Below are 20,677 nucleotides of genomic sequence, written 5' to 3'. Positions count from 1 at the left end.
AATTTGCACATTTCAATGATTTAAATCTATCAGGTGCATGTTATAGCAACATATTATCTAGGTAAAACACGTCATTATAGTGATTCCATTAATCAGCTGTTAGTGAAGTTAGGTTATTTGTACCATATCAGCTGGTAATATAAATTACCTTACTGTCCATGTACATTGAGTAAATACTTTTTGTTTTGAAAGGTATCGAATTGCGGTAAATATGATCAATTTAGCAGGTATGTTATCATTTGAGTTTAAGTGAAATTATCCACTTAAATACCATTGGTGCAATAATTTTCAGTAGATTTATAAATACTTTTCTAGTACTTAGACTGTTCCATTCGTTCTATTATGAAAACTAGGCAGTTGTTTAATCAACTTACATTATTTGGAAAAATAATCAGCACTTGTGTGATACCATTGAAAATCTTCATGTACTCTGCTTTTTAAAAATATTAAAACAAAATATTTTTATTATTATTATTACAGGATGAAGTTCTGGCAATATCTGAGAAGGTCGTGATCAGAGTTGAAGACTTATTAACATGGATAACTCAAGCGACGGATTGGCATTGGGGTCTAAATGCAATGTGGGAACGAGATTGCCTAGGTCCTTCGCTTTTACCGACTGCTACACCTTCCTTAGATATGGACGACATCGTCAAGGAAAAACTGACATTAGGTAGGTCGTTAATCACTTCTTCATTTGATTGTTTAATTGCTTAATTTTTACTTGTTTGTAAATTAAGTAAAAAAATTGTTTGAGTGCATATAATGAGTGAGAAAAACAAAAAAATGATAAATGGATTCATTTAATGGAATGTTAAAAAATTTCCTTAGTTTAATTGGAAACTAAGAGAATCCCATATGAGGACAATACGCTTCTGGGATTTACCAATTGAAAACTAGCTTGGGGTTTGATTTCAGTCGGCGCTGATCCTAGAATTGGTCGCTCTAGAGAGCGTTTTCAGTTCAGTTTCCACGTATTGCAGGGGTCGCCAAACTTTTTTGATTATGGACCCCTATATAACTTTTTCGAAATCTCCATCGACCCCCATAAAAGTAATTTTCAGTTAATTAAAATAAAACTACCTATTAGGTACTGTGTTTGTACATTTATTGTATGATTTTAAACATTTATTAAAGTAATTTTACATTGTGTAACAATAGTTTTATGAAAAATATCTTAATGTTGAAATTTAAATACCTTAATATTTATTAAATAATAAGTAAAGTAACTACAGTATTGCTTCCTAATTAATGAGATGGGCGTGCCTGGTGTTTCTTTGCAAGGTTCGCTATATTGGGTTCGAAATTGTTTTTTCCTTCGACCCCCTGGCTCAGATCGACCCCTACTTTTGCTAAATAGACCCCTGGGGGTCTAAATAGACCATTTTGGCGACCTCTGATGTATGGTAAGTTTTATCTTTAAAGTGGAAACTGAATCTTTCTAGTCACTGAAATTCCTCCATCCACTACCTTGCTAGTGACCATTTAAGTCACGCACTAAGTAATAACTAAGATAAAGGAGAATGCAATTTATTTCTTCGTTATTACCTTCTCGTACAATCAACTACTTATTAAATTTACTAAGATAATAAATATTTTATTTGATTTTTTAGATGACTCCCATTGGGAAACCTATACTGGAGTGGTTGTCCTCAGCTATCCACGCTACTGTAGATATAGAGGCATTATAAAACGGGTAGAAGGCGTAGAAGACAAATGGCTGAGGACGAGTCTAGTTGTAGCTTTAGGAGGTATTACAGCACCTTGTAAAAATACCAGAATATTGTTTTGCAAGGATACATTTGACTATCCTGATCTCGAAGGCCATGAACTTCTTTGCAATCACCTTGGTAAGCAAAAAAATTTGTCATTGTCAGTACTAAAGAAAGGGTAAAGCTTAATTTGATTTGTGAGCATTTGATTAATTCAATTGTATTGCCATATGAACAGCTCCTAAACTGAAAGGAAGGCCACGCAAGAGGAAGAAAGCTAGTATGTCGCCGGAAGCTTCGGGAAGTGAAAGCGAAAGTTCGCATTCCACGATCTCTGCTTCTACTAAGGTAAGCTTACATCATAGTTGGTGTCATACTATAGACTTAGCTTCATAGCTTGCTTTGGTAAAAGAAAAAATTAAAATTTGGAAACAAGATGTAGTTGCCGCCATCCCGAATGCCAACTTCACAAGCTGTGAATTTTCAGAGATATTGTTATACCATTACATTTACCTCATCATTTCAGATTAAACTTCCACCTCCAGTGACAAAAGTTGGATTAATCAAACCAAGATTAAGGTGTACATTGCAAGTAAATAAACGTCCAGTAAGGGGTCCTACCTCGGAGGAAAAGAATTTCTTGACTACAGTGCATACTTTTATGAGAGAGAGGCGTACACCAATATCAAAGATACCAGTTGTAGGTTTTAAGGAAGGTAAGTGAAATATTTTTTTAAAAAATAATTGTTATTCTCAAATGAAGGTTTAATTTTATTAAAAACCCTTGATTAAATTAAGACTAAGTTTCCAACATATTTTCATCTGAATAAAAAGATAATAATAAAACTTTATTCAGACAATAAGTCTCATTTCTGCTCCAGTGATGACAATGGCACTGGAATCGTCAGAAGAATATTTCAGTAAGTTTTCACAAAATACATTGTAACAAAATGAAATTATTATCGATCCACAAATCATCCAGCCATTGTATCTACTGAATTAGAAACTATTTGTGTACTGCCAATAATATATGATGTAGTAATATAGGATGATTGTAAATATTAGATGATGAGGAAGTCGAAAATGTGAGACCCTTAGACCTCTGCAGTCAATTATTACCCAAATCTTCTGATTAATTCATTTTATAAACATGAATCACATCTGTTATCTGAATTCTAAACATTATTCTGAGTATCTTGATCTATCAAGACTTGCTCATCAGTAAATTAAATTTGTTGCAAGTTTTAATCTTCAAATAATTAAAAATCCCCCCCCCCTCTTAGAGACAATAATAATATACATATCTTTTCTCTTTAATTTTATTTTCAGTCAACCTGTACAAATTGTATAAAAAAGTGCGTGAACTGGGAGGTTATGATATGGTTACTGCCGGCAAGTTATGGAAGTTCGTATACGAAGTGATGGGAGGAGATATGACCAGTACCAGTGCGGCCACATTATCTAGAAGGCATTACGAAAGGTAAATATCTAATTTGTAAAATATATATATTTTTTGTATAAAATATTGAATAATCCATACTTTCCTTCGGCTGTAAAAGTTCATTTTTTTATTTACTATATTGAACAAAATTTATACTAAAATATGTTAACTATTCGCCTTTACGATGCTACGGTGGTGTTTTATTTAGTTTGTATTTTAGATATCCATTGTATTTCTATCATTCGAACTCTCATAATCCTTGTTTTGCAAAAATCCCTCTCTATGGATTACTTCTTTGTGGAAAATTTGCAGCCTAGAGCTGGAAACAGTTCGGTACAGCATTCTCCATGATGCAAGGCATGCTTTTGCATTTTTTCAATATAAATTTTATTGATTTTTTGGACAAAACTAGTAATTATTCATATCATTAACAGCATCGTTTTAAAATGTTCGCAATGAGAAGTAATCTCTATATCATTCGATTAGTAGTATTAATTTAAACTGGGTTTAAAGTACATAAAGCGCAGTAGATCATTCGATAAAATGCAGAGTTCTTTTTTTTTATAATTCTTTACTTATACAGGAATTATTTATTTGGTTTATATTTCACTTAGGTATAAAAATTGCAAAATTTGAACTGCACATTGTCACATGTCCATTTTTGTATTTGTGGGCTATTTTGGTATTGATATCCAAGTTCAAATTGCCACAAACATAGAAACATGGAACAATTAACACAATATTTAAACCAACTACTATATAAAATAAAAACAGTTTCTTAAACTAATACTTTAATTTTCAGACTGTTACTACCATACGAGCGACATGTGAATGGTATAAGAACAACACCTAAAATAAGGCCTACTCTTTCGCTACCACCAGTTCCTTTGCCTAAAAATTTACAAAATCAAGAGTCTACTACAAATAAGGCGAACAATAACAATTCTAATGATAACAATACCAATTCCAACATTATTAATACCAGTAATGATACCAATTCTAATTCTAAGGTAATTATTATTTTTGCTGTTTTCACATGGATGATGTGAAACTAATTCTTATTTTAGAATTTTCATGTGAATCATTTCATTTTAAAAATTGTATCTGTTTAAACTGAATTTACATTTTTTTTTTTAAATTGAAATTCGCCTGAATTATGGTAACTTTTACACAATATTTGATTTTGATTTGTTTTTCGTTTAATTTTAGAACAAAAATAATTTGCTGATTACCAAGCCCAGACTAAAGCAGGAGAAAGTATTAGTTGAAAAAGAGAATATACCCCAAAGAAGAGAACCTTCCAAACAACCTCAAGTTAAACTAGAAGCACCTAAACAGGTTTCTAAACCTGTAAAACTCGAACCAGAAATAATTGATCTCAGCGAGGATTCTCCAGTAAAAGTTTGTACTTTTTTATAATTAAATTACTCTCAAAAAACCGACTCACTTTCATTGTTGTAATTACTTCATATTAAGACACTTTTAATGGGTGCTTTTATTAAAAAAATGAATTTGAATAATGTATGTTAAAACTGTCAAAAGTAATTTTCTGTGAAAGTAATCGTTCGTGCCAAAGACATCTTCCTTCTTCGTCGCATTTTATTCGTTTCATCTGACTCGTGGTCTGCGGGGTCCTCGTTTTCACCCACTCTTCTGCAATGTCTTTATATTCCTTTTTTTTTTTTTTATTAAAACAGCACTAGTTGAAGAACAAAGTTGTCCTACCTTACTGTGGAAAATTCAACCCTAATGGAAGTAAATTAGAAGATATTTAGAGAGATGGTTTGAATATTATGTGCGAAATTCAAATTCAAGTTTTAAGTCTGACGTAAATAATAATGCAAGAAGAAGTATGAGACAATGAAACAGCATCTTCAAAATGTTATTTAAATATTGAAACTTTTCTTGGAACCCCCACACTAGACTTAAAAGAACAGAACTGAACAGACGCTATCGACTACTTAAAAGACTCTTAGACAACAGATCAAAACTCTCTCTGGACAACATAAGACTAAGTTATACAGCTATTTTAAAACCCATCTGGGCGTATGGAATAGAGCTGTGGGGTTCAACCAAACGCTCTAATCTCCAAAGGATTCAATCTCTACAATCTAAAATTCTTCGAACTATTGTAAACGCTCCTTTTTATGTCTCCAACCTGACTGTACACACTGACCTTAACATCCCTTTTGTCACCACAAGTTGCTAAAACAAGATACCGAAAACTCCACTTCAGCCTGCAATCTCATATAAATCCTCTAGCTAAAAATCTTTCTTCTAGAACTCTTCCTGACAACCCGACAAGACGCCTTAAGAGACAGTGGCCTCGTGATCTCCTCTCAAGTGAAGAGAGCGACTAATAGCCTGTTTTGGAGTGTTACCACTGGGTAACTTCTCCACTCGTATTCTTCTGTTATTTGTTGTTACCCTGTTATCACTGTTACTTATAGCGCTAACGCGCTGATTGTAGCAAAAATAAACGCAAAAAAAATAAAAAAATATTGAAACTGGCAGGGTAGTTGTGGAAGGTGAATTGTCGAAAATGGCACGAAAAACCATATTTTTAAAAAGCACTCACTTCGACAATTTTTTCAAATCAAGTTAAATACTTCAGTGAAACTAATTGCAATTTTGTTGTGTTTGTTTTAGCTGAGTAATCATCCACAGGTTCGTGCAATGAGTCCTATGTTAAAGAAACAGAAGTTGGAAATCCTAAAAGAAGGTGGTTTAGAGGTTACGCCGGTTGGGACGGGCCGGGCGTCTGTGATCAAACAGGCGGTAAATCAGCCGATACCACTCTTACCAACAGCTACCCCGGCACCCTTACCACCGCCACCACCCTCACGGCATTCCCAACCCATCTGTCCGGCCGGCGGCAATAAGATCAGCATCACTGTTACGCCGGACATGTCACACCTGTTGAGTCCAGGCCCTAGTAAACGACCAATATATGGTAATCCTAAGGAAATGCTACACACACAACGTTCACAACCAACTGAAGTATTAGATTTACGTACAACAAAAAAATTGAATTTCGGTTCAAATTTGGAAATAACACTTGTTGAAGCACCCGTACAACCACCACCGAAACCGGCCAATGTGCCCAGAAGACCACACCAACCACAACCGCATCATCATTTTCGGCCACAACCAGCTGCTGTCCTGTTACCATATACTCCAGCGCCGAATATGTCGCCAAGTGCTCCTGCGCCAGCTCGTGCTGCCTATCCAACATTCAAACCGTTCATACCAACCATGGATCCTTTATATTTGTCGGCAATTTATGGAGGCATGTTTAGCGCTAGTGGAAGCAGTTACAGGCATCCAACTCCGGAACATTTATATAAAGAATTAATTAGAAGACACGGTATATTTCCAGCTGCGTTGATCCATGATGGTACCACATCGATTACGCTAACTACACCCACCTCGAAATGACCTAATCACTGAAGGTATATTTAATTTTTTATTTTCCAAGTACAAAAGTTGTGTTAGTCATGTACATTTAATTTAACCATTATTTTGTGGCCATTTAATTGTTAGTTACGATTATTTTAGAGGTAGATTGTAAAAAAAAAATTAAATAAAGAAAGGTGGTGGTTATTTAGTAATTTTAAATTGTTGAAATCAACTTGAACATTAAATGGGTGGTTGGTCAGTGATTGTGAATTCAGTAAAAATGTTCTATTTAATAATTCGATAAAGAATCTTAATCTTCATATTGGCTTGTCGATACCATACCTTTTATCTTAACGTGGAAAAAAAGCTCATAAAGAGCCAGGGATCGACAGTCAGGGATTAAGTAGAAGCAAGCACTGTTCTTACTTTCAGTTCATTCTGCCTTTACTTCTGGTCTAAATAGATAATGACCACTTTCTCATAGTATTAAAAAAGAATTAAATTAAAAATTATGAAAAATGATTCACTAAAAACAAAAGTTAAAAATAAAAAGATATTGAAACAAAAAAATAAATTAGTAAAATAGTAAATAATTAATTTAGAAATTGATATAATTTTCTTTTAAAAGTTGTAAAAGTATTGGATGCACTTATCGATTACAATAATCGATTACTGCCCGAAAAAGAATGGACCTTTGATTAGCAGAATTAGCATTAGGGCAACTCGAAGACGTAGGTGCCCATTAATTTCCTTATACCTAAATGGCGGTACGGGTTACCAAAGGCAAATTAACACAAACCTAAGTACTTTAATTTTTAATGAACTGCTTATCAAGTCAGCAGCTCAAAGAGAGGTAAATAAATCTATTCTGACGGATTTCTTTTCAAGTTGACGTTGAAAGGCATTAGTATGACCAGAAGGCATTAGTTTTAAATATTTGACTGGCTTTCTTCAATTTCAGTTTTACCCTAAAAATCAAGTTTGCGCCGCAAAAGCTTTTACAAAGTACCAGTACCAAGTCCAAAAAAGTAGATGGAATAGCTACTTCGGAGAGAAAATAAAATAACTCTACCAACTGTGTACAAATTCAATATCAAAACTGTTATTATTTTTAATTTCCAGATAGTTCATGGGTCAAACTTATAATCACGATGAATAATAAAATTTCTTGTAAAGCCTATAAAGATGATCAGAATTATTCACTTAATACAAAATTATAATAAAGTATAAATAGGAATAATGATAAAGTAATTAAAGAATTATCAATATAAAAGAAAGCTACCAGTATTTAGGAAGTAATATATTTTTTAAATAATAATTGTAAGGATCAATCTGTTTCCCCTCTCTACCACCACCCATTTATGTGCAATTATTCCAATGTGGATGTAATTATGTTGTAGTGAAAACAAATTTACAATTTAAAAATTTATGTAATAGTAATTAATCGTAAGGCAACAAAACAATAATAATAAATAAAAAGCACATTATTTTTAAAATATGTAAAAAGGATCTAAATATGAACTCATTTTTGAGGTAAACATAAAAAGAAAAGTGTATTTCTTAACAATTCATTTTATAAGTAAATGAATTTATTGTTGTCTAGACTGAAAAAAAAAAATGCAGTCTTATTTTGTCTCTTGAGTTTCTTTCGAAGAGTATATTTAGCAAGTTACAAACGAGCGCTTTTCAGCCTGATTTTATGGTTCATATTATTTATTTATTATTATATATACTGGCAGCATTTTTTATTTTTATTATTATAACTTTTATTGTTGGGTAATTTAACAGTGTGACAATTTAGAGATCAAAATTGGGTAATCAATTCTCATAATACATTGCCCATTTTCGGAAACCTTATGCTGTTCTTTTCAGATTGTAATTGCAATTAGCAGTTCGTTCTTCACATTTTTCAATTTTTTTTTTTTTTTTTAAATCTGGAATTAGTTGATTTCAATTAATTTTTAAAAGAGATCAGATATGTGAATTCTCTGGGGTGTATTTCATCTGATAAAATTAACATTTCGTTTAAATAATATTTATTGTTAGTAAATTCCTTCAAATTAGAAAATTCCATTTATTTGGTTGAACTTTCTAAGAAAATAAAAGAAGAAAAAAAGTTGAGTGAAGTAAATTCCCCGGATAGATTTTTTTTCTAATTGCAGACAACACTGTCTGCAACCCTGTCAGCAGTAAAGAATCGTAAGGAAGAGAACAAATCAAAGTCGCCAGACTTCTTACAAGTTACGGCCATTATACTGATGAATTCCTATTCTGGGAATTCAAAAAACCATAAGAATTCTAATGTAACTGCTATTTGTAACACTGCCTTCACCTGTGCATAATTTCTCAGTAGCCTAGAATCACCCCAAATCTGAACAATTGGATTGGCTTCAACCTTTTTGTCTTAGATCACTATTCTTGTCCTCCCGCATTCTCTAAAGTCGTCACGTAGCTAAATTTCTTAAATCATTTAATCACACAATTTATTTTACTTTAGGCCAGAGTATTTGTTGGTAACAAATAATGGCTGTAATTGTTTTTAGCGAAAAGCATGGAATTAATGCGTTGTGTAAATTCCTAATTTAAATCAAATTGGTTCATAAGATGTTATTTTTACTTCTGAATCAAAAAAAGTCATTCATTCATTAATATTTCGAAGATTTGTAGTTAGATTACTGGAAAATTAACCCAGTTAGTTCAAATATGTTGCCGGTATATACGGAATTCGTCTTTTTTACTTTAGTGCCAATTGTTTGACAATATTAAAATTATTTATAAAAAAAAATGTGTCTTTTAGTTTTTTGTGTTTTTTTGTTTTAATATCAAAAAATAAATGGTTACGAACAAGTTTATCGTACATATCCGTGTGTTATATAACAATGTTTGAATGTAAATGATTAAGATAATAAATAGCTTTATTAGTACATAATGTTATTTTTTTGTATTAGTTAAATAAATTTAAAATATAGATTTAACTTTAATAAATAATTAAATTTATAATCTTCCGAGAAGGAAAAAAAGAGAAATAAAACTTGGAAATAAATGTTTAAATTGAATAAAGATGACTAGTTTTGTTAAAACATTGATGTCTAAAGTTGGTAGATAGGTTGAAGTTAAAGAAAATATTTGAGTATTTGTGATGAGTAATATAATTAAAAAAGAAACAGTTTATAAATAAATGAAAATTTAACGGAAACAAAAAATAATATGTAAAATATTTTATAGTTAAAAATTAATCGAAATATTGTAAATATTTTTTCTTATACCATCTGTAAAAAAAAAAAAAAAAAAAAAAACTTTATTAATTACTTTTTGTATGAATAGTGTTGTTTAGTCATCAGTCTCCTTCTTAGAGAATTGTAGAATATATATATATATTTTTAATTTTTGTTTGTTTGTTTCAGTGTTTCTGTAGAAGTAAAGATCGCTAAATTTGTTATGAAATTAAAAGAAAATACATTTTGATTGCCACACGAGTCAATAAAACTTTAGTTTACATTCAATATTTATTAGCAAGTTTCTTAAAAATGTGGCCAAACATAATCACTTATATGGTTAGACCATGCCTGAATATGATTTAGTAAGGCATAACTTTGTTTTAAAAAAAAATTATTTATTGATCTATAAAAGCAGTTTGACATAGAGAAAGGCTGTTGGACATAGAGAAGCTGTAACTGCCAACGGTATGATTGGAAAAAAAAACTATTGATTGATGTTGCTGGGGCAGGCAGTGAAAAGGTCTTTGGTAAGACAAAACTAAATTAAAAATAGAGCAAAAGTGATTCAGTCTTTCGAAAGTTAATTTCTCCATATTTCAACATCCCTGATGGGAAGGGGGTCCTTTTTTGAATGGTAACAGATGGGTTCATTGTGCTCAAGTAGTTAACAATACATCTCCACTCAGATTAATAATATCTACGTTCCTGATTTTCCATTTCCTACAGTGCTATTAATCTGAAAATTTCCGGTTTAGGATTTGGCTTTTTCACAAACTGGTCGGGACCCAAAAATAAAAATTAGTACAAAAGGCTGTACAGAGAAGGACTGACTAACCCTGAAGTTGTTTTTTCTTTTTTTCTGTATAGACCTTATGGTTATTGTGAATTATCCATTAGGTATACATTAGAATTTGGTATTGATTCCGCGCTAATTATTTTCATCTCTTTGAAGTAACACTGTACAATTAACAGGTTTAGCGATCACTAAAAACCAATCTCAAGAGTGAGCCATCGATAGAAGAAAATTTTTTAAAATGACTTAATTATAATTTAAATTCTTCCAATATTAAGTAGAATTTAATTTTAAAAAAGCAATAAAGATGCAAAATTGATAAAAAGAAAAAATGTCCTCCTCCAAAATTGCTGTTCAATTTTAAATTCTTGAAAAAAATCCAATTAGTAAATTAGAAAACTTTTGAAAAAAATTGCTGATCCAATATTTAAAAAAAGTTGCTCCGGTGTTATAATATATTTTTGCATATATTACTAATATAATGAATATATTGTAAATTATAAATGATATACTTTTAAAAAAGACAATTATCTGAATATTTTCAATGGATAAATATATTAAAATGGGTATCGATAATAAAAATCTATTATTACCCCGTAATAAATAAAACTATTGCTGTTTGAGAAAATGTGCACACATAATAAGTTTGGTACAATTCGAGGAATTATTATTTAGAGATTTATTTTTTGTTTCCAAATTTAATTAGTTTCTAATAAACCAGTTTTTGTGTTTTTATTTATACTTTCAAGTTAGTATCCAAACTATATATATTAAATACATTTATATATATATACATTTTTATAACAAAAGTATAAATTGCCCAATAAGTGGCTATAAAATTTGTGTGTTGGCTTTATTGAAACTAGTTACTGTGATGTCTTAATAAGTTCAATTAAAACTACTTTGTGTAAATCTTTTACTTTTATAATAAAAAAAAGTGTATATATTTGAATTATTTGTTTCTTAGAACCTGTAACTTCAAAGGTCTTAAGCCCAGAGACGCCCTGACAAATTTTCAGTTGGGGATTAATTAGTAAAACGAAATATCTCTGAAATCGACTCAATTTAAAGAAAAATTGCCTTACGTAGATTCTTTTTTTTTTTTTTTTACAAAATAAAACACCAGTGACTCTTCAACTAGTGAAATTTGAAACCAGGGATAATACAAAGGGAGCACAAGGTAAAATGTAAAATCATCATTCAAAGGTATGAAGATTAGTGCAAGATAAAAAAATTCATCACTTTCGTTATTCTTTAAATTTTATTGATTTATAACGCTTCAATTGTTGATAAATCAACGTGTTATGTTGTCATGATTTCATTAAATGTAGCTTTTTTTCATAGGGCGAGGCATTCAATTTTAAAGATCATCTATTAATTTTATATTAGTTCAAACGAAAGTATCTTCTTACATAATTAACTGTAACCGGCTATAGTATGATATAATAATAAGATTGATTTGACAGGAGGATATTAATGAGACGTTCTGTTGCATTCTCTTTTATTTAAATGACTTAAATTAACTTTTTTTTTTTACAGAGAAAATACTAGTTTAGTATCACAGAATATTGTAGAAAGTATTTTAAAAACTTCCATACTCATAAAACAAATTTTAATAACAGAAACTAAAAAAAAACGAAGTATACCAGAGCTTCTATAAGATTAAAATATGATGTTATTTGTACTACTTCGCTTCACTGCTAGATGGTTGGGATTCTTTTTCTTTTAATTTCCTTTCCATCTTCTCAAATTCATACTTCGTCATGATAGTCATTTCATCTTCTACTTCTTGTACAGCCATTACCTTAAAATAAGCATGAAAACAGTATTTAAATTCATTTTCTAAAAATATTTATTGATCTTTTTCAACATTAAAAAGAATTTGGTTCGTAAAGATTAATATTAAGACGCACGGTCTTCCTTTTATTTAACAAAGGATTAATTACGGACGGATAATGGCACATGTTAATTAATGCCTTAATAATCATAAATTTTAAGACTTGGCGAAGAGCTATATTGAAATGTTCACTTGAACAATATTCATCTTTTACATGAACGATTGAGTAATATTTTACATTTTAATGACTATGACCATATATGAAATTGACTCCCCAAATTTTATTATATTTTATTTGTAAATCAGCTGTAACTATACAAGCGACTAATAATGGTGACCAAAGTCTTAAGTCGCTCATTTTTTGTGTTTCAATATCTTAAGTCGATAAGCTGAGTAGCTTACTGAGCTACCTTCTTAGAAAATCCAAATTAATGAAAAGTAGAATGAAGCGGCGGAAAATTCACTGCATTATTATCTAAAACTAATGTTTGTGGTAAAAAGTTGCAGCGGTTCATTCAAACATCTTTTATTCAGGTAATATTAAAAACTTACCTCAGGTATATAAAACTGCATCATATTTTGAATACCTTTTTTAAGAGTAACAACTGAACTAGGACAATTTGTACAAGAACCTTGCAGTTTTAATTTTACAATGCCATCTGAGAAACCCTAAAAAAAAAGAGAAGTTTTTATTAAGTACAATGTACAGAAGACTGGTGACTCTTTTGTGAGAGGTGTTGACCAGATCAAGAGAACATCAAGAAATAAGAGCAAAAGATGGCTGGGTAAGATGTACTTATTTTAAATTGCAATATAGAAATCTATCTCTCTGTAAGTTAAATCTAACTTTTCACTATCTTACTTAATTTCCAACCGAGCACTAAAAGATTCATAAACATTCCAAAATCTATTTGCTTATCAAAAGTTTTTATTAAAGAAATCAGTAATCGATGTATCTATCAATGTATGTGCTAAGATCAAAGAAACCTGAGGATAGCTTAAGAAAAAACTACATTTCTTTTGCCTTAAGCCTATGTGAATCGTGACTACCAACGTTTCCTATCTTTGTTAGCCATTGGCAATAATTCAGCTTTAACACTGTCAGAACTTGCTTTGAATTATCCAGCTATCTGTCGGATGTACTCCATCCAAAAAAAACACTTCATTTGGAACAAGGCTTACCCACTATAAAAGTTTTTGAACTTACCAGAAGTGTCATTTTTCCAAATTTGAACTAACCGCAGAACTTTTTTCATTTAGCAGCATAAGTAATATTGTTATATAACGTAGTATAGTACGGTTACTATTTGCCTCCAATATGAAACATTATTAACGATTGCTTTATTGTATGTTTTCCATATAGTGATTTAATATGAAGGTGAGTAAATTCCTAGTTGAATAAAATTTTACAATTCAAACTTTTAGAAAGACAGCAGAAGAAAGTATTAAAATAATAATTTTTGCTTTTCTTCAACAATTAAAATCATTAAGCTTGAAGTTCTACAAAAATAATATTTGCCCTAAAATTAAGTTTCAATTATTTAAGCGTACAAACCATGAAAACTACGTCTCCACCATCTTCCTGGACAGTAGGTCTTATTCTTGTATCCAATAATTCTTTTATCATTCGTACAGTTTCATCGTCATCTTCATTTATTTCTAAAATTGTTATAAATTCTATAACAGTCTTAATTTTCAAGATATTAGATGCAAGATCTTAATTTTCCATTCATACCTGTATCTGCATTTGGTTTTACATCATTAAGCACAGGTAGTCCACTAGAAAAGAAGTCCATTATTGTGGCAAATATTTCTGGTTTTATCAATTTCCAGTCCATTTCTTCATCAACCTACAAACAAACCACAATCAGAGAGCAAAAACGTTTAAATAAATAACTTCAAAAATATTTTACTTCATTACTTTAGTAACGGTTATAAAATCAGGTCCAAAAAATACTGATTTCACTCCTTCTACTCGAAAAAGTAACTTCGCTAAAGGGGAGCAAAAGGCATCAGAGGAACTGGGAAAGTCCATTGTTTGCCTTTCATCCAAAACCTTTGAATAAATAAGTAAATATTAAAGTCTCTTAGAGCAGTTCTATAAATCGCATATATATATAAAATCAAAACGTTAATTGAGACCTTTACACCTGGAAGAAATTTTAAGCTATTAGGATTTGGTGTATCTTGGGTTTGTATAAACATATTTCTAGTACCTATGACCAACTGATTCGGCAATTGTCTTTTTCCAAATAATCGTTTATCAATAATTCTTTTTGAAATGGCTGGTTTTCCATGATTGGAAAACAACCTGAAAAAAGATTTGAGAAGTTCCTTATTATAGTTTTTCTATTCATGAAACATATATAGCTATTAAACTTACCTAGAAGGTGCTTTTATACATAAAATCCTTGCTGTACTGCGACTAACAGATAACATACTTGTGAAACGTTCAAACGAGGAATATGTACGTATTACAAACAAATTTCACAACCTTTAAAGTCCTAGAATGTTGGATAGGTTATGCTAGGGTTATCTATCTATTGATGAGGCCGGTACAGTGATTGTCGCCCATGAAAACTGGCTACTTCTGAATTACTGTCGAAGTCTATTTCAAACAAACATAAACCTAGTTAGTTGTCTTATTCAAAAACTGAAATCCTCATGCCGACAAACCACTGTACAACTAAGGACTGAAATATTCTAACTCACCGTATCATACCTTATTCATATGAGTGAAAATTAGTATAAATTTAGAATAGAACTCTGTATTTTATGTTTAACCATAATTTGTTTATCTGTTCTCTTGTAGATAAAGTTAAATTACAATCTAAATTTATTTTTCCTTATGGCGACTTTTTATTGGCCTACAGTTGGATGATTGCAAGCCAACTGTATTTTAGTGTGATCCATCAGTTGCAAATTTCTTGTAAAAAAGGTTTGTTTTTAAAGAAGTTTTCTCTCGAATACAAATATGACAATTGTCTATGATTTAACTATATTAAAATTTTGAGTTTTTAATTTTCAAATGAACATATTTAAAGCAGTAGCATTCATTTGTGTAGCGTGTACACACAAATTTCAATACATGATTTAAAGATCCATTGCAGCGCAAGATGTTGCAGGTTTAGAAGTTCGGGCATTTCTTAACTCTATTACAATTGTTTAACATCCAGGGCTTATTAAATCCTATACAAAATTTTCCATTTGTCAATAACAAAACCGACACAGTAATAACAAGTTACATTTAAAGCACTGTTCCTATGTGCTGTTGGCGCTGCACGTTAAAACTACATTGCACTTACCACATTTTAAATATCTTTGTAGTATATTTTATTTATTCAACTGAGCTTTAAGCACCAACTCTGCCTAAAACTTACTAACTTTTTTTTAAAGCTTTAAGTGTGTTTAACATAAAAACAAGTACTGTAGGTTTATTTTAGAATCTTTGAAGAATTTTAGAACGTAAATAAAACTTTTATTTAGATTGCTAAGTTGTGGTCGAATAAACAAATTTAAGTCTAAAATAGGAACTTCTCTGTCAGATCAACATTATTAAGACTTTTCTTAACGTTGAGGGGTCTATGTTCATTGATTCTTAATACGTAGTACGTATGTTTACAAACCTCAGTATTTACTCCTTTTTAATAGAATAAACTTAAATTAGTTAATCATCGAATAGGGGCACATTTAGAGTTAACAATTATTGTTAACAAACAATTTCAATAAGTTTTAATACTTAAAAGCTAAATTTAGCCATAAACTCCTTTAGATTGCTTCTTGTTAAATGAATCAGTTATTTATTATTATTATTATTATTATTATTTTAAACATTGAATATGTGACCAATGTTAAAATCGTCATAGTAACTTAGAACAATGATCTATATTATTAAATGTCATACACTCTCGTAACTTTTTTATCTTAAAAGTTTTATTTAAAGTTAACTTAATACTAAATTTTGTCTTCATATTAATTACCTAATCCAGCTTCATATGTACTCTTACTTACATACATTAATATTTATACTTTTAATTTTATATATAATATTAAAACTAAAAATACAGTACATATACAGTATTTCTAATACAAGTATAATATATTTTTTTTCTATTTAATATTTATTTAAAAAAAAAGAAAATTTAATGTGAATTTTACTTTTATAATTTAGTTAATTTTAAGAATTTTTACTTAAAAGATGTAATTGTTTTAAATGTTTTTGTTATATAAAAAGAGTGTATAATTGGTAACAAAATAGAGAATAATCTAAACAAATTTAATGACGTCATAATACATTTTCTCATTTTTCCATTGACTCATTTAAAAGAAAAAAAAAATTGCAAATAAAGCACTCAACAGATGAGTATCTGACTAAAAATTCCATTTAAGTATTGTCAAATTAAAAGGAAAAATGAAACAATATTTGGTAAAAACAGAAAAAATAAAATTAGTTCCAAAAAATGCCATCAGAGAGTGGTAAAATCAGAAAAAAAAAATTAGTTTCAAAAAATACCGCCAGAGAGCAATAAAATCAGAAAAATAAAATAAATTAGTTTTAAAAAATGCTGTAAGAGAGCGGTAAAAACAGAAAAAAAAAAATCAATTAGTTTTAAAAAATGCCGTCAGAGAGCGGTAAAAACAGGAAAAATAAATTTAGTTTCAAAAAATGCCGCCAGGGGGCGATAAAATCAGAAAAAATAAAATAAATTAGTTTTAAAAAATGCGCCAATCATGACTTGGCATTATTATTATTATTATTTTGGCGCATCAACAGCTGAGGTTATTAGCGCCCGGAGCTTTTTCCAGTGCACTGCCGGCCTCCGGACAGTGTTCTCTAGTTACAGACAACACTGTCCATCACCGGACAGTGAGCTGTAAGAAGCTCCTAGGAAGAGAAAATCTAAGGGTCAGCAGCTGGATTCGAACCCGGGACCTCCGCGTGGGAGTCCAGTATGCTAACCTCATAGCTAATCCCTTCCCTACAATTTGAACAATTGAAGAACAATTTGGAAATAAAGTGCCTATTTATGTATTTATGGAGATGTAATTTACATTCTATCATGAATTAAAACAAAAAAAAATATTGTGAATAAACTGGCCAGCATAAAGGGTCCGTGACTTCTAATAAATTCTGAACAATATTAATGAAATATAAAGCAGTAAAATTACTCGAATAATATCAATTGTTAAAATAATTCCATTAGACACATGCTTTTTCGAACATATCAATATGGCTGAAATTACGAGTTGAAGTATGAATAAAATCTATGTTGCTTGCTGTTTTGTTTGTGTACCTTTCGGCGAATAATCAACCCTTATACTTAATTTTTTAAACTGTAAGTTTTTGTTAAGGAGATAAATAGATGACTTGGCATTGGAAAAAAAAAAAAAAAAGTTTTAAAAAATGCCATTAGAGAGCGATAAAAACAGGAAAAAATAAAATTAATTAGTTTTAAAAAATGCCGTCTGAGAGCGGTAAAAATAGAAAAAAATAAAATTAGTTCAAATATTTGCCACCAGGTAGCATTTAACTTCTATATATACAGCTGTAAACACAATTTCCCTTCAGTACGACTTGAGTGATGCAGGGGAGTAGATCGCTCTGTCGCTCATCTCTCCAAATAGTTTCACATCTCAATCATCAAACATAAAGACCTCTATTATTAAACATTAAAGTATCTCAAGATTTTTTTTTTAAAATAAACGAAATTCAACCATTATTGTATTTATTTTCTTTGATGATGACAAGCAAAAATAATGAATTCCTAATATTCGTCCCACCCTCCCACCCTGCAAAAATCACCTACCTATATAGTCTGGCAGTACTATTGCACACTTGACAAGCAAGAAATATTTTATGCATTTTTCTCCGCTTAAAACAATTTATTTCAGCTTACTTCCGGCATTAAAAATGAACACATACCGAATGCCATCTAAATATAATATTTCCTATTTTAAAAAAGCTCGAGCTACATAATAATTAATAATAACAATGAAGTTAATAAAATAATTAACTTAAGTTCATGCTGTCACTCCTAGGCGGCAGCACAATCACTATTTTAACTAAGAAAAATCAAAATTAGTTCATATTTTCTCCACCAGGTAGTAAGATAGTTCATCGGACATTTACAATTTCCTTCTGTAATTATTATGTGAGTAACTGCAGCAAACTTTAATGATCAATTCTTATCCCTAATACCAGTCATTTTTTCTATGTTACAGATATTCCGAGGAATTGAAACTGTATGATGCCTACGTACATTTCTATTCCAATCCTGAAAGAAGGATTTGATAAAGTGTTAAATGTTGAGAATCGTTCATTACAAAATCCATTGATCACTTAATTGAAATTCTTCGTCACCTTCAAGTTTTCATTATTTTAAGGGTTGCCACTTGTCTGTAAGAAGTTTAACGTAAATTATTAGTTTTGTAACATTCAATAAATACAAATTGGTATGCAAATATCGGATAGTGGAGTGAAATTAAGGACAGAATTATTAGTCATCAAAATGTGAGCTAACACTCAAAAGAAATGTTAATATTACAACCCTATTTACCTTGACGATTTTTTAAAACTCTGAAAAGAATACAATCTCTACGACTAAAATTAGACACTACTTTTGTAACTGAATATTATTCTAAAAAGAAGATAGATTATTGTGAGTTACAGATATATTCTGTTTATTTGTATTAATACAAGCTTTCCACCTATAGTCTACGTCATCTTCAGCTCTTATACTACTCGTACTAAAAAATTTAACTTGCTTTCAATTGTGAGTTTATAAGGCCTTGATATTTTAGTTTATATGTACATTACACATACATCTGTTACAATTTGTTACAAAATGTTAAGGCTTCAATTCGGCTATAGTCAGAATAGTCTTTAAAAAAATCATTTATTTTGCTTTTAGTTTCAAGTTATATTGGTATCATTAATTAGGATCTTTTAATTAAGTTTCAGCTCTCTCTAGTTAACATTTGAAGATAACAGAATCTCCCTCAGAAACAGCTGATGAAGTCCTACAAAAGAACAATAACTTAAAAATTAACCTATATTTGTTTATTTCTTGTGAATCCGAATTTACTTAATTATTTTCATTTCAGGGGAGTTCATCCTTTTGGGTGCCTCACTATTATTTGTGTTAATAGTAAGTAATATTTTGTATTCCACTCATATTTTATTAGAAGGACGTGTAAAAATCTGTGTATTTTATCACAAATTTTCCTTAAGTGTTAAATTGATAGAGTCTGTTGTGCATAGACTGTGAAGACAGCAATGAATTTACATTTTGTTCTGTAGAAAGAGAGAGTACGTTTGAGTGATTGAGAATGAGGGCCACCATCTACATGATAATGTAAGGGAATGGCAGTATTATATAGATGCTTCATATCTTCAATATCATAAAGTCGTTAACTCTCAGAATTGAATGTTACAGATTTTTTGAGACAGTGAAACTGGAACATGATGTAAATTCAGCTAATTTAACTCTGAAGGAAGGATTTGAAGGTCAAATCACAGCCCATAATATAGAAGTTGGTGTCTGCGATGAAGCCGGAATTTTGGAGTACTGGATCCGATCACGAAGAGACTACCTTGCGAATATTCCTTAAAGGAACTATCATTCTGCTAGGACAAAATTTCATCTGTTAAAGTTTGGTGTTTAAAGGAGTTCTTTTTTATGTTATTCTTATTACAATATTTTAATATATGAATAAAAAATTGGGTATTTCTTTCTTGAAAATTATATCCCATTTAAACCTTGTAAAATTAAACGCTAAAAAGAGGTAAAATGTACTGTTTGTGCCAGTAGTAGATTCATTCAGTCATGGTAAGTAAATCAAATCATTAAAAAAGATAAGCTAAATTAATTATATAACTAACTTAAACTAGTTCTCTATTCAGGGAACTAAGCCTATTCCAAATTGTACTTTTCAAACTTCTTTTTGCTCGATTATTCTCAAAATGATACGTCCATTCATTTATTATTATACTTAACCATCTTTACATTGTTCTTTTTCAATTTTTTTAGAGTTTTTGTTCCTTAGACTGCCATTGAGAAATTGTATTTAGGGTGTCCAGTCTCTAAATTATGTACCCTATTTCCTTTTAAAAGAAATATTTTAAATATTCCTAAAAACTGGTGAAAATATTAATAAAGTAATTTCTTAATTTTCCTCCAATCATTATATTGCTTTATTGTACTTTATGTAAGAAATTTATTGATGGAAATTACATTCAGAACTTCTACATCAACTCAAAAGCAAAAATTTGGTATG

General features: G+C 30.2%; 3 protein-coding genes across 12 annotated transcripts in view; 2 read left to right on the top strand and 1 right to left on the bottom strand.

The window, feature by feature from the left end:
- Positions 1-11,515, top strand: part of LOC141460113 (AT-rich interactive domain-containing protein 5B-like) — a 207,283-nt gene extending 195,768 nt beyond the window's left edge. For 6 of the 7 annotated variants that reach the window (XM_074139786.1, XM_074139787.1, XM_074139789.1 and 3 more), the window contains 8 exons: positions 481-673; positions 1,614-1,850; positions 1,951-2,060; positions 2,239-2,428; positions 3,042-3,192; positions 3,956-4,163; positions 4,363-4,554; positions 5,803-11,515. In XM_074139786.1, coding sequence (XP_073995887.1) covers positions 481-673; positions 1,614-1,850; positions 1,951-2,060; positions 2,239-2,428; positions 3,042-3,192; positions 3,956-4,163; positions 4,363-4,554; positions 5,803-6,591 — 2,070 coding nt within the window. In that variant the 3' untranslated portion in view covers positions 6,592-11,515. Of the gene's footprint in view, positions 1-110; positions 228-480; positions 674-1,613; positions 1,851-1,950; positions 2,061-2,238; positions 2,429-3,041; positions 3,193-3,955; positions 4,164-4,362; positions 4,555-5,802 lie in introns of those variants that run through there. The other variant, XM_074139790.1, reaches the window with a different exon arrangement.
- A 532-nt stretch (positions 11,516-12,047) lies between these two features.
- Positions 12,048-14,994, bottom strand: LOC141460119 (NFU1 iron-sulfur cluster scaffold homolog, mitochondrial-like). The gene is made up of 7 exons (XM_074139809.1): positions 14,784-14,994; positions 14,543-14,711; positions 14,322-14,456; positions 14,136-14,250; positions 13,956-14,059; positions 12,953-13,069; positions 12,048-12,367 (listed from the first exon to the last, which is right to left on the bottom strand). The coding sequence occupies exons 1-7, from the start codon at positions 14,837-14,839 to the stop codon at positions 12,248-12,250; spliced, it is 816 nt and encodes a 271-aa protein (XP_073995910.1). The 5' UTR covers positions 14,840-14,994; the 3' UTR covers positions 12,048-12,247.
- LOC141460121 (proteasome subunit alpha type-2-like) lies at positions 13,042-20,122 on the top strand. Of its 4 annotated transcripts, XM_074139813.1 has the most exons (6): positions 13,058-13,185; positions 15,213-15,338; positions 18,623-18,799; positions 19,505-19,548; positions 19,632-19,755; positions 19,837-20,122. In XM_074139813.1, exons 5-6 carry the CDS (start codon positions 19,730-19,732, stop codon positions 20,009-20,011), a joined length of 201 nt encoding a protein of 66 aa, XP_073995914.1. In that variant the 5' UTR covers positions 13,058-13,185; positions 15,213-15,338; positions 18,623-18,799; positions 19,505-19,548; positions 19,632-19,729; the 3' UTR covers positions 20,012-20,122. The 4 variants fall into 4 exon arrangements, with proteins under 4 accessions (XP_073995916.1, XP_073995915.1, XP_073995912.1 ...); XM_074139815.1 differs by lacking the exon at positions 15,213-15,338 and having other exon boundaries at positions 13,042-13,185; positions 19,701-19,755; XM_074139814.1 differs by lacking the exon at positions 15,213-15,338 and having other exon boundaries at positions 13,042-13,185; positions 19,662-19,755.
- The last annotated feature ends 555 nt before the right edge of the window (positions 20,123-20,677 follow it).

The sequence above is a fragment of the Rhodnius prolixus genome, unplaced genomic scaffold (genome assembly GCF_049639745.1).
Source record: "Rhodnius prolixus isolate KJV_2025 unplaced genomic scaffold, Rpr scaffold_6, whole genome shotgun sequence".
Classification (NCBI taxonomy): Eukaryota; Metazoa; Arthropoda; class Insecta; order Hemiptera; family Reduviidae; genus Rhodnius; species Rhodnius prolixus.
This window is presented reverse-complemented; position numbering and strand designations above follow the sequence as displayed.

Coding starts and splice junctions, on each gene's coding strand:
- LOC141460121 (XM_074139815.1), top strand. CDS start 19,730: ATGAGGGCCACCATCTACATGATAAT. Junction 19,756..19,836: donor GCCACCATCTACATGATAAT/GTAAGGGAATGG, acceptor TGAATGTTACAG/ATTTTTTGAGACAGTGAAAC.
- LOC141460119 (XM_074139809.1), bottom strand. CDS start 14,839: ATGTTATCTGTTAGTCGCAGTACAGCAAGGATTTTATGTATAAAAGCA. Junction 14,712..14,783: donor TGTATAAAAGCACCTTCTAG/GTAAGTTTAATA, acceptor ATCTTTTTTCAG/GTTGTTTTCCAATCATGGAA. Junction 14,457..14,542: donor AATTTCTTCCAGGTGTAAAG/GTCTCAATTAAC, acceptor ATTTATTCAAAG/GTTTTGGATGAAAGGCAAAC.